This window comes from Muscardinus avellanarius (assembly GCF_963383645.1).
Source record: "Muscardinus avellanarius genome assembly, chromosome: 1".
In the NCBI taxonomy this organism is placed as follows: domain Eukaryota; kingdom Metazoa; phylum Chordata; class Mammalia; order Rodentia; family Gliridae; genus Muscardinus; species Muscardinus avellanarius.
Genome location: NC_137786.1, coordinates 219,452,733 through 219,465,307, shown reverse-complemented (window position 1 = coordinate 219,465,307; position 12,575 = coordinate 219,452,733). Strand labels below are relative to the sequence as shown.

The 12,575-nt window shown below is 62.8% G+C and overlaps 3 protein-coding genes across 3 annotated transcripts in view; 1 reads left to right on the top strand and 2 right to left on the bottom strand.

Moving 5' to 3' along the window:
- Positions 1–4,143: 4,143 nt before the first annotated feature.
- Positions 4,144–5,580, top strand: CHRM4 (cholinergic receptor muscarinic 4; the record flags this gene model as incomplete). Its single annotated transcript, XM_080714444.1, has 1 exon — positions 4,144–5,580. The coding sequence occupies one exon, from the start codon at positions 4,144–4,146 to the stop codon at positions 5,578–5,580; it is 1,437 nt and encodes a 478-aa protein (XP_080570570.1).
- Positions 5,581–7,059: 1,479 nt separating this feature from the next.
- On the bottom strand, positions 7,060–8,331 carry MDK (midkine; the record flags this gene model as incomplete). The annotated part of the gene is made up of 5 exons (XM_080693135.1): positions 8,302–8,331; positions 8,078–8,154; positions 7,834–8,001; positions 7,605–7,766; positions 7,060–7,085 (listed from the first exon to the last, which is right to left on the bottom strand). The coding sequence occupies exons 2-5, from the start codon at positions 8,151–8,153 to the stop codon at positions 7,060–7,062; spliced, it is 432 nt and encodes a 143-aa protein (XP_080549261.1). The 5' UTR covers position 8,154; positions 8,302–8,331.
- Positions 8,332–9,734: 1,403 nt separating this feature from the next.
- Positions 9,735–12,575, bottom strand: part of DGKZ (diacylglycerol kinase zeta) — a gene marked incomplete at both ends in the record, with an annotated part of 29,394 nt that continues 26,553 nt past the window's right edge. Inside the window, 8 exon segments of the mRNA XM_080705096.1 lie at positions 9,735–9,851; positions 10,083–10,182; positions 10,389–10,422; positions 10,498–10,618; positions 10,986–11,029; positions 11,180–11,211; positions 12,025–12,164; positions 12,454–12,494. Of these exon segments, the coding sequence (XP_080561222.1) occupies positions 9,735–9,851; positions 10,083–10,182; positions 10,389–10,422; positions 10,498–10,618; positions 10,986–11,029; positions 11,180–11,211; positions 12,025–12,164; positions 12,454–12,494 (629 nt within the window).

Genomic DNA, 12,575 nt, shown 5'->3' with positions numbered 1-12,575 from the left:
GGAGGGAGGAAGGCCGCGCGTGTGTGCCCCCGCCTCAGCCCGGACTCCCCACTGTGGCCGTACTGCCCTTCCCTCTCCTCGGAGGCACTGAGCTGAGCCCGCTGTCCCTCTGGGTGACTGTCGCAGAGGCCCCTCGACAGAAGTCCGTCCAGGGCTGGGACTCCGCGCCGCAGCCTCTAGGACCCCGACATCTTCAAGCCCCGCTAAGATGATGTTTCCAAGTCAGGGGTCCGCTGCATCCAGGAGGGGTCTGGGCTCAACCTTTCCCACTCCCAGGCCCGACGCCGTCCGGGCGCTGGCTCCGCGGCCCCTCTCGGCGGGCCGGCGTGCGAGCAGACAAGCTAAGGTCTGGGCGTCCCAGTGTCGCTCGCTGTCGGCCCTGCGTTTGCTGGTTGTTCGCAAGTTCGAGGGTGCAGCCGCCCGAAGCGTGCGCCCAGCACGCACACGCCTGCACACGCACGTGTCCACACGGCGCGGGCATGCTCACGCGCTCACCGGAGCCGGTATCCAGGCGTGGCGCCGTGCACACTCGCACATGCTACTAGCGTCTACTCGCGCCGCGGTACACACACAAACAGAACTCGCGCTCCTTCCCGCCCACGCGCTCCTCCCTTGCGGGGTGTCAGGTGGAATGCAGGGTCCCTAAACTTTCTCGGTCTTGAGCCCCGAGGGCGGCTGCGTGGCGGCCGGGGCGGGCCTGCGCCGGGGCCCTGTCCCTTCCCGCAGAAGCCCTGCCCGGGAGCTCCTTGGTGCGGACGCCTTGACTTAGGGGCGGTGGCGGCCGCGGCGCTCGGGGTCTGGAGCTGGCACCAGGGGCCGACATTGCCATCTAGTGGCGCGCAGAGCCCGGGCGGCTTTTCGCCTCCTCAGATCCCAGACGGGCCTGGAGTCCACGGAACCCCGCCGAGGAGGCTGCGGGGGGCACAATGTCTGTGGGTGACCCAGAATGTCCAGAAAGACAGCTGGGGCGAACCGGGGAGACACTGAGCCTTGCCCAGAGCGAGAATAAACCACCTGCCACTTATTGTTTGGATTCAGGCTGGCCGGGTTGAGGACAAGAAACCTTCGGTCTGAGGCTTAAGGGGGGGCAGGCAGGAATAGGGGACCCGGACCGGGCCCCTCTCCCCACCTTGTGTGGTTTTGAAGGGGTGGCAGAGGCAGGATATCAACTCCGGTAGTACCTTGGAGTTAAGAAAGTAGGCAGGGTTCCGGGTTCTAATCCTACCCCTGCCCTACTTAGAAACTGGGTGAGTCTGGGAGAGTGTATTAACATCTTCTAATAGAGGACCTCTACACCTGTAAGATCAGGCTACTAATCCTGATACTAACACTACCTACCTCTTTGCTGTTGTAAGTATTGAACCAGATCACCTATATAAAATGCTCACAGGGGTTCCTAACTCATATTAACACTCGATAAACAAGAGCTATTATGATTTCATATTCCACACTTCCAGCCCCTTCCTGCTTGGCCCCCGCTGGCCTGCGACCGGCCCTGGGAGGCTCAAGTGAGATTTCCTCCGGGCTGGGCCAACTGCGTGCTCGTTCCTGCCCACCCTGTCCCCACCGCCCTGCCTGGGAGAGGACAGCCTCCGCTGCCGGCTGTGGCTGCCCTTCCAGTTCACACGGCGGCACCTGGGGTCCATTTCAGGGGCTCTCAGAGCTGCAGGGAGCTGACAGAGACCCTCTACAGCAGCCCTTTCTGGCCTTTGCCCTTGACTCCTCATGTGACCTTGGGGTTGGCACTACCCTTCTCAGCTTCTCCTGTGGACCAAGGACTCAGGGCAGGAGAACTTGGACTGTGAAGTCAGAAGGCTGGGGCTGCCCTCGGCCCCGGAGCGGGGGACTGGAGCCAGGCTTGGGGGATGCCCTGGCACTTGGCTCCGGCCTGCTGGAGATGGAATGAGGTGCTCTGCGAGTCATCCCGGAGGTTGCCTCAGGACAGGATCCTGTTTTGCAGATGGGAAAGCCACGTGCAGGGAGGTGAGGTGGCTGGCCTGCGACCACCCCGCGAGGCTCCACGGGGCTTCCAGGGCCTAGGCTGCAGGGTTGGCGCCTTCCTCCACGCCGGCAGCCACGCCTGCTCTTCCTCTTTCACACACAGACGCACAGAACTGCGTATACAACGTGCGTGTGGCTGAGATGGGGCCGTGTGCGTCTGTGGAATGGCGTGTGTGTTGGCGGGTGTGAAGGAGGCTGGGCTGAGCGGCTGCCCTGGCACCGTGCGCTGGGCGTGGGCCTCCCTCACATGTAGGGAAGAGGAAGAGGAGGAGGAGAGCTGAAGAGAGCCTGGTGGGAGGGAGGGCAAGCTCAGGGGAGGCGCCTAGGGGACCCCAGCTGGAGTCCACCGAGCGGGGTGTGCCAGGGCACCCTCGGGGGCTGGCTGCAGGCTCCCGCAGCCCCCCTTCCCTCTGGGATAATCCTTCCAGACTCTGCCATGGGGGCAGTCTGGCCTTGCGGCCTTCCCCCTCCTCAGGGTCAGGAGCCCCAGCTACGCCCGCTCGTGCTCTGGGCTGGAGGTGAGGGGGGGATGCTGAGCCTCCTTTGCACAGCCCCCTCGCCCTGCTCCTCCTCCCGCCCAGCCCTGCCCCACCTCTGCTGCTCCTCTGGGAAGCCCCCCAGCCTAACCCCTTGGGGTCATCAGCTCCTGGGGCTCTGACCACCTCTACAAAACCCCCGCCTAGGGACTGTACTTCCCCACCCGTGTGCGCCGGGCCAGCAGCAGGACAGAAGCAGGAGCTGCAGAACCTCAGTCAGGTTACATAACATCTTTGCACCTCGGTTTCCCCACCTGTAAATAGTAAAAAAATAATAAGTATCTGCCTCCGAGTGCCAGGTGTTTAGCAAACAATAAATACTCATTGCTAATACCTACCCTTGCCTTAGTGCCTTTGTCTTCAGGGCAGCACGGGCAAGGCCCTGGGTTCCATCAGCCAGCCCCCGCTACTTACTGAGCCCTCCCTCCCTCCACAACTCAGTGAGACCCCGCTTCAAAATGAAGACTAAAATAGGGCTGGGTGTAGCTCAGAGGTAGAATGCCCCTGGGTTCCATCCCCAGTGACACACACACACACACACACACACACACACACACACACACACACACACACGGTGAGCTGGGCCAGTGTGGTGACATCCGCCTGTAACCCAGTACTTGGGAGACTGAGACAGGAGGATGGCAGGTTTGAGACCAGCCTCAGCGACCTTTCGAGACCCTCAGCAACCTCACAAGTCTCTGTTTCAAAATAAAAAATAAGATGGGCTGAGGGTGTAGCTCAGGGATAGAATGCCCCTGGGTTCAATCCCCAGAACCAAAAAAAAAAAAAAAAGAAAAGAAAAGAAAAAGAAAGAAAGAAAAAGAAAGGAAGGAAAAGAAAAGAAAAGAAAAAGAAAGAAAGAAAAAGAAAGGAAGGAAAAAAAAAAGAAAAGAAAAGAAAAAGAAAGAAAGAAAAAGAAAGGAAGGAAGGGGGGAAGGAAGTGACTGGGCAAATGAGTGGTCTCACGGTTCCCAGGCCCCTCGGCTGAGGTCCTGGCCTCCCCCGGGCTACGCCCACACTGGTTCCTGCCCAGCCTCACGCCTGCCTCTGTTGCGCCACCGTCCTGCACTGGGCCACCTCCTGGGTGAGCCCTGCCCTTATCACCTGGCAAGGCCCCAGTTCAGGCTTCTGACCCCTTATGGTCACCCTGGCCTCGCCTCTTCCCTCTCCTCTCCCTCCCTCCTTCCTTCTCTCTTTTCCTTTCTCCTCTCTCCCCTGTCTCCTTGCTTTTCTTTGCCGTACTTATTAGTTGGGGACAGGGTCTCACTAAGTTGCCCAGGCCCGCCTTGAACTCGTGACCCTCCATCAGCCTTCCTGAATCGCTGTGATTACAGACACCTGTGCTGCCTGGTTTTCTACCATTTTGTTGGCGCTCCCATGTTTCTGCCATGGGAACCTGTGTGTTTCCTTCACCTCTGTCATCTCAGCACCTAGAACGGCGCTTGGTGCCCAGGGCCTTCGCGCACAGGAGGATAACGTGCTCTTGAGCTCTGCTGGGTGGTGCCCATCACCTTGGCTCCTCTTTGCCTCTGCATTCCCCCCACCTTCATCAGCAGTTCACCCCTTTCTCTCTCCTTCCTCCTCCAGCCGCGGCCCGCCAACTGCTATGGCGAACATCACACCCGTCAACGGCAGCTCGGGCAACCAGTCGGTGCGCCTGATCACGGCAACCCATAACCGCTATGAGACGGTGGAGATGGTGTTCATCGCCACGGTGACGGGCTCGCTGAGCCTGGTGACTGTCGTGGGCAACATCCTGGTGATGCTGTCCATCAAAGTCAACAGGCAGCTTCAGACAGTCAACAACTACTTCCTGTTCAGCCTGGCATGCGCCGACCTGATCATTGGCGCCTTCTCCATGAACCTCTACACCGTGTACATAATCAAGGGCTACTGGCCCCTGGGCGCCGTGGTCTGTGACCTGTGGCTGGCTCTGGACTATGTGGTGAGCAACGCCTCTGTCATGAACCTTCTCATCATCAGCTTTGACCGCTACTTCTGCGTCACCAAGCCCCTCACCTACCCGGCCCGGCGTACCACCAAGATGGCGGGCCTCATGATCGCCGCCGCCTGGGTCCTGTCGTTCGTGCTCTGGGCGCCTGCCATCTTGTTCTGGCAGTTTGTGGTGGGCAAGAGGACAGTGCCCGACAACCAATGCTTCATCCAGTTCCTGTCCAACCCGGCGGTGACCTTTGGCACAGCCATCGCCGCCTTCTACCTGCCCGTGGTCATCATGACGGTGCTGTACATTCACATCTCCCTGGCCAGTCGCAGCCGAGTGCACAAGCACCGGCCTGAAGGCCCCCGGGAGAAGAAGGCCAAGACCCTGGCCTTCCTCAAGAGCCCCCTGATGAAGCAGAGTGTCAAGAAGCCCCCCCCCGGGGGCGCGGCCCGGGAAGACCTGCGCAACGGGAAGCTAGAGGAGGCCCCCCCGCCAGCCCTGCCGCCGCCCCCGCGCCCCGTGGCCGACAAGGACACTTCCAACGAGTCCAGCTCGGGCAGTGCCACCCAGAACACCAAGGAACGACCGCCCACAGAGCTGTCCACCACAGAGGCCACCATGCCTGCCATGCCCGCCCCAAGCCTGCAGCCACGGACCCTCAACCCAGCCTCCAAATGGTCCAAGATCCAGATCGTGACGAAGCAGACGGGCAGCGAGTGCGTGACGGCCATTGAGATTGTGCCTGCCACGCCAGCTGGCATGCGTCCCGCAGCCAACGTGGCCCGAAAGTTTGCCAGCATTGCTCGAAACCAGGTACGCAAGAAGCGGCAGATGGCAGCCCGGGAGCGCAAAGTGACGAGGACCATCTTTGCCATCCTGCTGGCCTTCATCCTCACCTGGACGCCCTACAACGTCATGGTCCTGGTGAACACCTTTTGCCAGAGCTGCATCCCCGAGACAGTGTGGTCCATCGGCTACTGGCTCTGCTACGTCAACAGCACCATTAACCCTGCCTGCTATGCGCTCTGCAACGCCACCTTTAAAAAGACCTTTCGGCACCTGCTGCTGTGCCAGTATCGGAACATCGGCACTGCCAGGTAGGCAGGCAGGCGGCGCATGTGTGTGCTGGGGACCACGTGGCTCACCTGCGGTGGGGAGGAGACTCGGGGGCTCCATCCCGTGTCGGCATTTGCTGAAGAGGAGAACTGAGGTCTCCAAGACACTGAGGCTCAGGAAGAGACTCCCGCTGCCTTCAGAGGCCAGAGCTCTGCCCAGGCTGGGGAGCTCAGCCCAGGGGCTGTCTGAACTGGGACCACTCGGCCCCTGTCTGTGGCCCTGCCTCAGGAAGCCGGAGGCACCGGCCAGGGTGTGCAGCTGCCCGTATTGGTCAACCATCAGCAGGGCATCTAGAGGGGAGCCCTTGAAAGAATGGACCTCGAGAGGAAGCAGAGGCCAGCAGCACGTGGAGGAGCAAAGGGGCCAGTCTCAAAGGGGTACAAGGGTGGGGTCCCCCATTCTGCTGTAATTGGTGCTTTCTGCCTCCCTGCACCCCGCATGTAGGCTCAGCCCCTCCCCCCAAATCCCACTCTAGGGGCAGAAATTTCCCCTACTGCGGCTGCTCAGCCAGGCTCTGGGTGGCTGCGCATGCGTGCGCGTGCATCGGGGTGCGTGCCAGGCAGAGTGCACACTGTGGCCTCTCCTGCTCGCACCCTCGGCAGCGCTGCCCTCGGACAGTCAGGATGCAGGATGGGGCCGCTGGGAGGTCAGGGATTCACTCAGGAGCTGAGCGGAGGCCTGCCTGATTCTGAAAGACTCCCTTCCCCAAGAGTGCGCCTCCTGGTGGCACCGGGCAGGGGTGGCCAGTGCTGCCCCTGCATCTCCCGACCTCTCTGCTCTGCCGCTGCGCTGAAGTAGGCCAGGGTCCAGGGGAGCAGAAAGGGAGGGCACTTGGTGACCCCCCCTTGGGCTTCAAGACAGTGCGTGCAGGGGGTGAGGTAGGCAAGCACCCTGGGGAGACGCTTCCTGATTGGCAGTGGGCTGGACCCAAAGACCTTTGACGGGTGAGGCTGAGTTCCAGTGAGTCATCTGGGCTTCTGCCCCCTGTGCCAGTATAGTCCTGGGAGAGATGAGGACTGAGGGGCCCTGGGAGACCTCATTTCCATCAGCGTTCTGCTATTTCCATGAGCTCTGGGGAGTCTTTACCAAGCCACCCCACCAGTGTCTACCGCCACCCATCTCCTCCCTACCATCCACCCTCACACAAAGCTCCACAGCAAACTCTCTGGGAAGGGGCTTTTATATATTAAAAAGGAAAGCTTTTATTGGGGGAAAATGTTGATTCATTTTATTTCTCAGTAACAGTTATCAGGGTGGGGAGGACAGAAGGAGATGCTGGGAAAGGAATCCCTTTGGAGGAGGCTCAAGCTCCCCAGAATCGTGTCTCCTCTCCTTAGGCACGTGGGGTGGGCAAGGAGTGAGAAGGCAGAGGAGCGTGATTGACAAAGCTACAGTAGACAGAAGGCACTGGTGGGTTAGGCCTGGGGGGCCAGAGGCGGGGCTCCTCGGCATCCTGACCTGGCCTCAGTCCTTTCCCTTCCCTTTCTTGGCTGTGAGAGAAAAAAGAAGGGCTACATTAGCCTGGTTGTGAAGACCATGGGAACCACCACCACTTCAGGGAGAGAAAATCCTGCCCCCTAGTGGTTCCCCTCAGCTGGCCTGGAAGCCCGCAGGACGGAGCCCTTTCTCAGCCCCTTTTTACATTTTAATGGGGGTGGGTGGGGGGGATATCAGAAACTTCCAACAGCTTCGGCAGTGGTGCGTCTTGAGCTGTGAGGGGCAGCAGGTCCACCAAGAATCCCGCGACTTGAAAGGGCCCGGGGCCAAATGGTCCCTCTGGCTGCACAGATGGCAAAGACAACCTCCCCCCCCCCCAATCCTACGCCAAATGCTCCGCGCTTTCAGTTTACCCTAGTGGGCCACACACTTTCCCGGGGAGGCCCTCTGGTCCCTGCCCAGCTCTAGGACCCTCTAGAGACAGGAACTGCAGAGACGTGGCCACTGGTCAGGACCCCAATCCTCAGGGTTGGCTGCTCCCCTCGGGCTGGGGGTAACCCCACCCGGCTGACCTTTGGCCTTGGCTTTGGTCTTGGGCGTGCAGGGCTTGGTCACGCGGATGGTCTCCTGGCACTGGGCATTGTACCGGGCCTTCTTCAGGGTGCCCTGGCGCGCCTTGGTGCCAGTGCCCCCGTCACACGCGCCCCAGCTCTCAAACTTGTACTTGCAGTCGGCTGGCGGGAGAGCGGCGGGGTCAGTGGAGAGGCTGGCCCCCTTCCTCCCCGCCTCGGCCCACCTCACCTCCAAACTCCTTTTTCCAGTTGCAAGGCACCCTGCACCGAACGCGCTGGGTCTGGCCCTCGCAGGCGCCCTCGCGGAATCCCACGCCGCAGTCCTTGCTGCTGGGGGTGCAGGGGCCCCAGGTCCACTCGGCGCACGCGCCCCCCGGGCCGCCCTTCTTCGCTTTATCTGCAACGCCCGGTAGGAGCTCAGGACGGGGTCAGCGGGACTCCCGCGGCCCGCCCGGCCCGCCGCCGCCCCTCACCTTTCTTCTTGGCCCCCGCGGAGGTGAGCGCCAGCAGGGCGAGGAGGGCGAGGAGGAGGAGGCCTCGGTGCTGCATCCTGGCGGGAGAGCGGGTCAGGGTCAGCCGCGCGCCCCCCGCCCGCCACGGCCCCCACGTGCCGCCCCCAGGCCCACGGGGCGCGGGGCAGCAGAGGAGGGGCTCGCCGGCCCTCGGCCAGCCCGGCGCCCGCCCGGCCCGCGCTCACTCGCTCGCCGCTCGGCCGCTCCTTCCCTCCCGCCGGCCGTCCTGCTCCGGCCACGGGCCCCTTTTGTCTCCAGAACCGGTCTGAGCCGGTCACATGGGCTTCCGCCCCCTCTCCGCCTCCCCCCACCAGGAAGGACCCGCCCCGCCCCCTTCCGACCCCGGCCCCGCCCGCGCGCCCCCACCTCGCGGTGCACCCGCCCCGCCCCAGCTCCCCAGCCGGCCTCGAAGCCTCCCTAAGATGGGGCCGCAGGGCCGCGGGTCACAGGCCCGCGTGCGGTCGCCCCTTGGGCCGCTGCACCCGCGTGGGGACGGCGCCGGCCCCACCTCGGACCGTCCGCCCCGCGGGGATGGCCCGCGCGGTCCCTTTCCAGGGCAGGTTTGAGGCCATCGGCGGGGCTTGGGAGGGGGCTTGAGGGGCGGAGCCTGCGGGCTTGGGTTCCTGAAAGTTGCAGCCGACAAGAGCTGTCTGAAAAGTTGCAGACCCGGCTGCGGCGGCCCACCCCCTCTGACCTGGCCTCGGGCTCACCTCGCCCACCCCCCCACAGGCCTGGGGGAAGGGGCTGCTCCAGGCCACTGGGCAAAAGGGCCTCCAACCCAGGCTTGGCCCCCGCCCCATTTCTTTCACTTTCATTGTTATCCTCCCAGCAGGAGCGGGAAGCAGAGGAAATCAACTCCGCCCGGGGCTGTCCAGCTAGGCAGCCGGGCAGAGGTCAGGAACCGGGCAGGCCCACCCCAGCTGGGGCCCAGGCCTCAGGGAAGGGTCTGGGTCCACCGTGCATTGTCCCCCACAGGGGGGGGGCACCCCAGTAAACACTGCTGCTTCTGGAAGACCTCCCCATGAAGAAAAGAAAACCAGAAAAGAAAAAAAATCCACTTTACTGAGTCACACCCAGCTGTAAACATGTCACCGTGAAAGCCCCACCCCCACCCCCAGGCCACACAGCCGGTGATGAAATGACTGGGTACTTGGGGAGGGTCACAGGGGAGGTGCCAAGCAGGGCAGTGGCAGGAACTCCGCAGGCTCTGGAGTTTGGGCCGAGCCCAGGGAGGGTGGGTTGGAGGAGGGCTCAGCTCCCAGGTGGGGCGGGTCCTAAAGGCCAGGTGGCTTTGGAGGCCCTTCCCCAAGGCCTCCCGGCCACCCTTCCAGCCTTGCACTCTGGAGCCCCTCTGCTGTGGTGAGGCCCAGGCTGCCCTAAGTGGCCCAGCCCCCCAACAAAGGCCTGCTGGGCCCAGAGCTTCCCGCCCCCTTCAGGCTAGGGCCCCAGCGCCTCAAAGTCCAGCCCTAAGTCTGGGTGCTCCTTGGGGGACAAAACGGGGCTCCTTCCCAGAGGCATGGGTCCCCCCGTGGCCATCTGACTGGAATGTGGCAGTGGGTGGGCAAGGAGGGGGCTCATCCTCTGGCCACGGTCGCTCCAGCTGCTGTGGGCCTCCCGACTACACGGCTGTCTCCTGGTCTTCCCGCTGGATCATCTGGTAGTGCTGTCGGTTCTCCAGGTAGGCGGCCAGCTCAGTGTCCAGCGCCTTCTCAGCCCGCTGCCGGGGAGTGTCGCCCTGGGTGGGGGAAGCTGGGATCAGCCAGGGGCCAGAGGCACAGGGCCCCTCACATCGCCAGCCTGGGAGAGGGCAGGGGGAGGTATGGCCTTGGCCCACCATCTCCTCTCCCTCTGGCCTCAGGTTTCTCAGGGTCTGGACTGTCCTCCCCTGAAAGACAGACTTGAATTCCCAAGGGCAGCACTCCCCGCAGTGTGGAAAAGGCTGGGCTTGCGCCTGCTGTCGGCTCACCTGCTGGTCAGTCTTCATGAGAGACGCCCCGGCTTCTACAATGTAGTGGCAGATGGTGCGCTGGCCCAGGGCCGCAGCCTGGTGCAGACAGGTCTCCCCGCTGGGGGAGCAGAGGCTGGCTGTGAACGTCATCCTGCCCTTCGCCAAGTGCCACAGAAAGGGCAGGCAGTGTAGGGGTGGGGAAAGGTCAGCCCGGAGGACAAAAGGTTGGCCAGGAGCAGTTCCTGGGCTCTGACCCACCCGGAGGGAATGGAAGAAGCTGGGTGGTTTCCGGGTGACAGGAACCTAATGGTCCCAGGTACTCACTTCTCCTCCACGGCATCAAGGATCTCTGGGGGAGCTGTAGGAGGAAAAGGGGTGGTCAGAGAAGCCTGGCGGCCTCCCCTGCTGCCCCTGGCCCAGGAGCACAGCTCACCATGGTCCAGCAGGTAGCGGACCACTTCTTTGCTGCCCGTGCTGACCGCGTGGTGCAGAAGTGTGCGGCTGCGCTCGTCCCGGTGCATGAGGTCACCTCCGGCTCGATGCAGATCCTGGAGCTGAGGAGGCAGAGTGGGTGGGGCCTCCTGGGCCCCTCCCTCCCCACTCACAGGCTCACACACCTCTCCCTAGCACCTCTGGGGTCTCTCTGGAGTGCGGGGGGGGGGGGGGTTACACAGCGGGCTTTTCACCCCAAGGGTAGTGGACTCCCCAGGAGCACTGATGGCCAAGCCTTAGAGCCCAGTGGACTGGATGAGGAAGTCTACTAGGAGACATCTGTCCTGGTCTAGACAGATGGTGTAAGGTGAACCGGGACCATTTCTATGGATACCCAAGGAGGAGACCAGATGACAGCTCCTGGCCCAGCCCAGGCGCCCACTCCAAGGGTGAGATCCTACGGGGACGGGGAGGGCCTGGAGCTGGTACCTTACTGAAGTCGTTCCTCTTGGCGGCCTCAATCAACTCCTCACCTGCACAGAATACCTGCCAGTTACACTCTGAGGTCAAGGCTTGTGCTTGTGCACTGAGTTTCACTGTGCACGAATGGGTCACTGCAGAGACCTGCTCCTGGCTGGGCCCAGGGCTGTGACTGTGGGGCTGACAGGGAGGGAGGGCCTCACCTTGAGGGGGGGCAGCATCCCCTTGCAGCGACCTGCGAACAGAGCAGGATGAGCTGTGCCGGCTGGGCCGGGCTGCTGCCCTCCGAGCCCGCAGCGTGCCCTGTTCTTTCAGTGGTTTACTGAGCGCCTGCTGCGCATCGCACGCTGCTCTAGGCACTGGAGATGCAGCGAGCAAGGCACATGGGCTGGCCCGCGGAGCCCACACTCTAGTGCAGGACGCAAGCCAGCCCATAATAAGGAACTCAGAAATGCTATCAACACCAAGTCCCGCGGCTGACAGCCGGGGACAGTGGTGTTTCGGGGCAAGACTTCTCTGGCAGGGAAGAGCCAAGCAGAGCTTCAAATGGGGGAGGCTCTGGGAGAGAATGGGACAGTGTGAGGCGGGGAGGACAACAGTCTGGGGGGGGGCAGCCCAAGGCCTCAGGGCCAGAGACAACTGCCCAGGAGGGTGATGGAGGCTGCTGGGAGCCAAGGTTCTGGGCCAGCCAGTGTAGACTCCTGTGGGGGCACATGCAGCGGGGCAGCTGGGGTGGGTGGGGAGGAGTGCTCATGTGGGGAGCACCACAGGATTTGCTGGGGTCAGGCACAGGGAGAGGAGCAGAGGCAAGGAGGGGGCCCAGAGTGGCAGCTCCCTGGGGAGGCCAGGGCTCTTAGTTGGGCTCTGGCCAGGTTCAGGTGGCACCATTTAGTCAGGGATGGAGGGGCTGGGCGGGCAGCTAGCTGGACGTCCACCCCTGGTGCTCCCTCTTGTAGAACTGGGGCTGAAGGCAGGAATTTGGAGGATGCCAGTTGGCAGATGGGACTGAAAGCCAGGGGAATGAAGGAGATGGGGCACTGGGACTTACCGGGGCGTGGGGGAGCAGGGGGAGGTGGGGAGAAGGGAGGTGGGGGTAGAGAGGTCAGGCCGGGCCGATGCCCCCAGCAGCTCAGGGTCCAGGATATAAATCTCGTCCTGCGCGATCTCCGTCACATAGTTGAGGTGTTCCTGTGGGTGGGGAGTCAGGGGCAGCAGACCTGGGGGGGCCTCTGATACAAGCATGACCTCTCCCTCCAGCGCCCCTTCTTTCCACTCTGCTGCATACGCCCAGTCCACGGGACCACCCTTCCCCCGAGCCTGAGGCCGGCGACCCTGCCCCTGGTCCTTCTCTTCTTTCCCGTGCACTGATTTCGTCCAGGCCTTTCCTGGGGACGCCAGGAGAGGGCAGGGCCAGGCCCACGCCACCCCAGAGGTAAGGACTTGGAAGAGGAGACCTGGGGCTTCCTGCAGCGCTCACCTGGGCTCGGTCGATCCTGTAGAAGCGGCTAGCAGTGGTGGCTGCGGGAGAGACGGGTGCTAAGGGGGGCAGCTCCTGTCCCACCCAAGTCCTCTGCTGCCTGAGCCAGGCTCCCGCAGGCA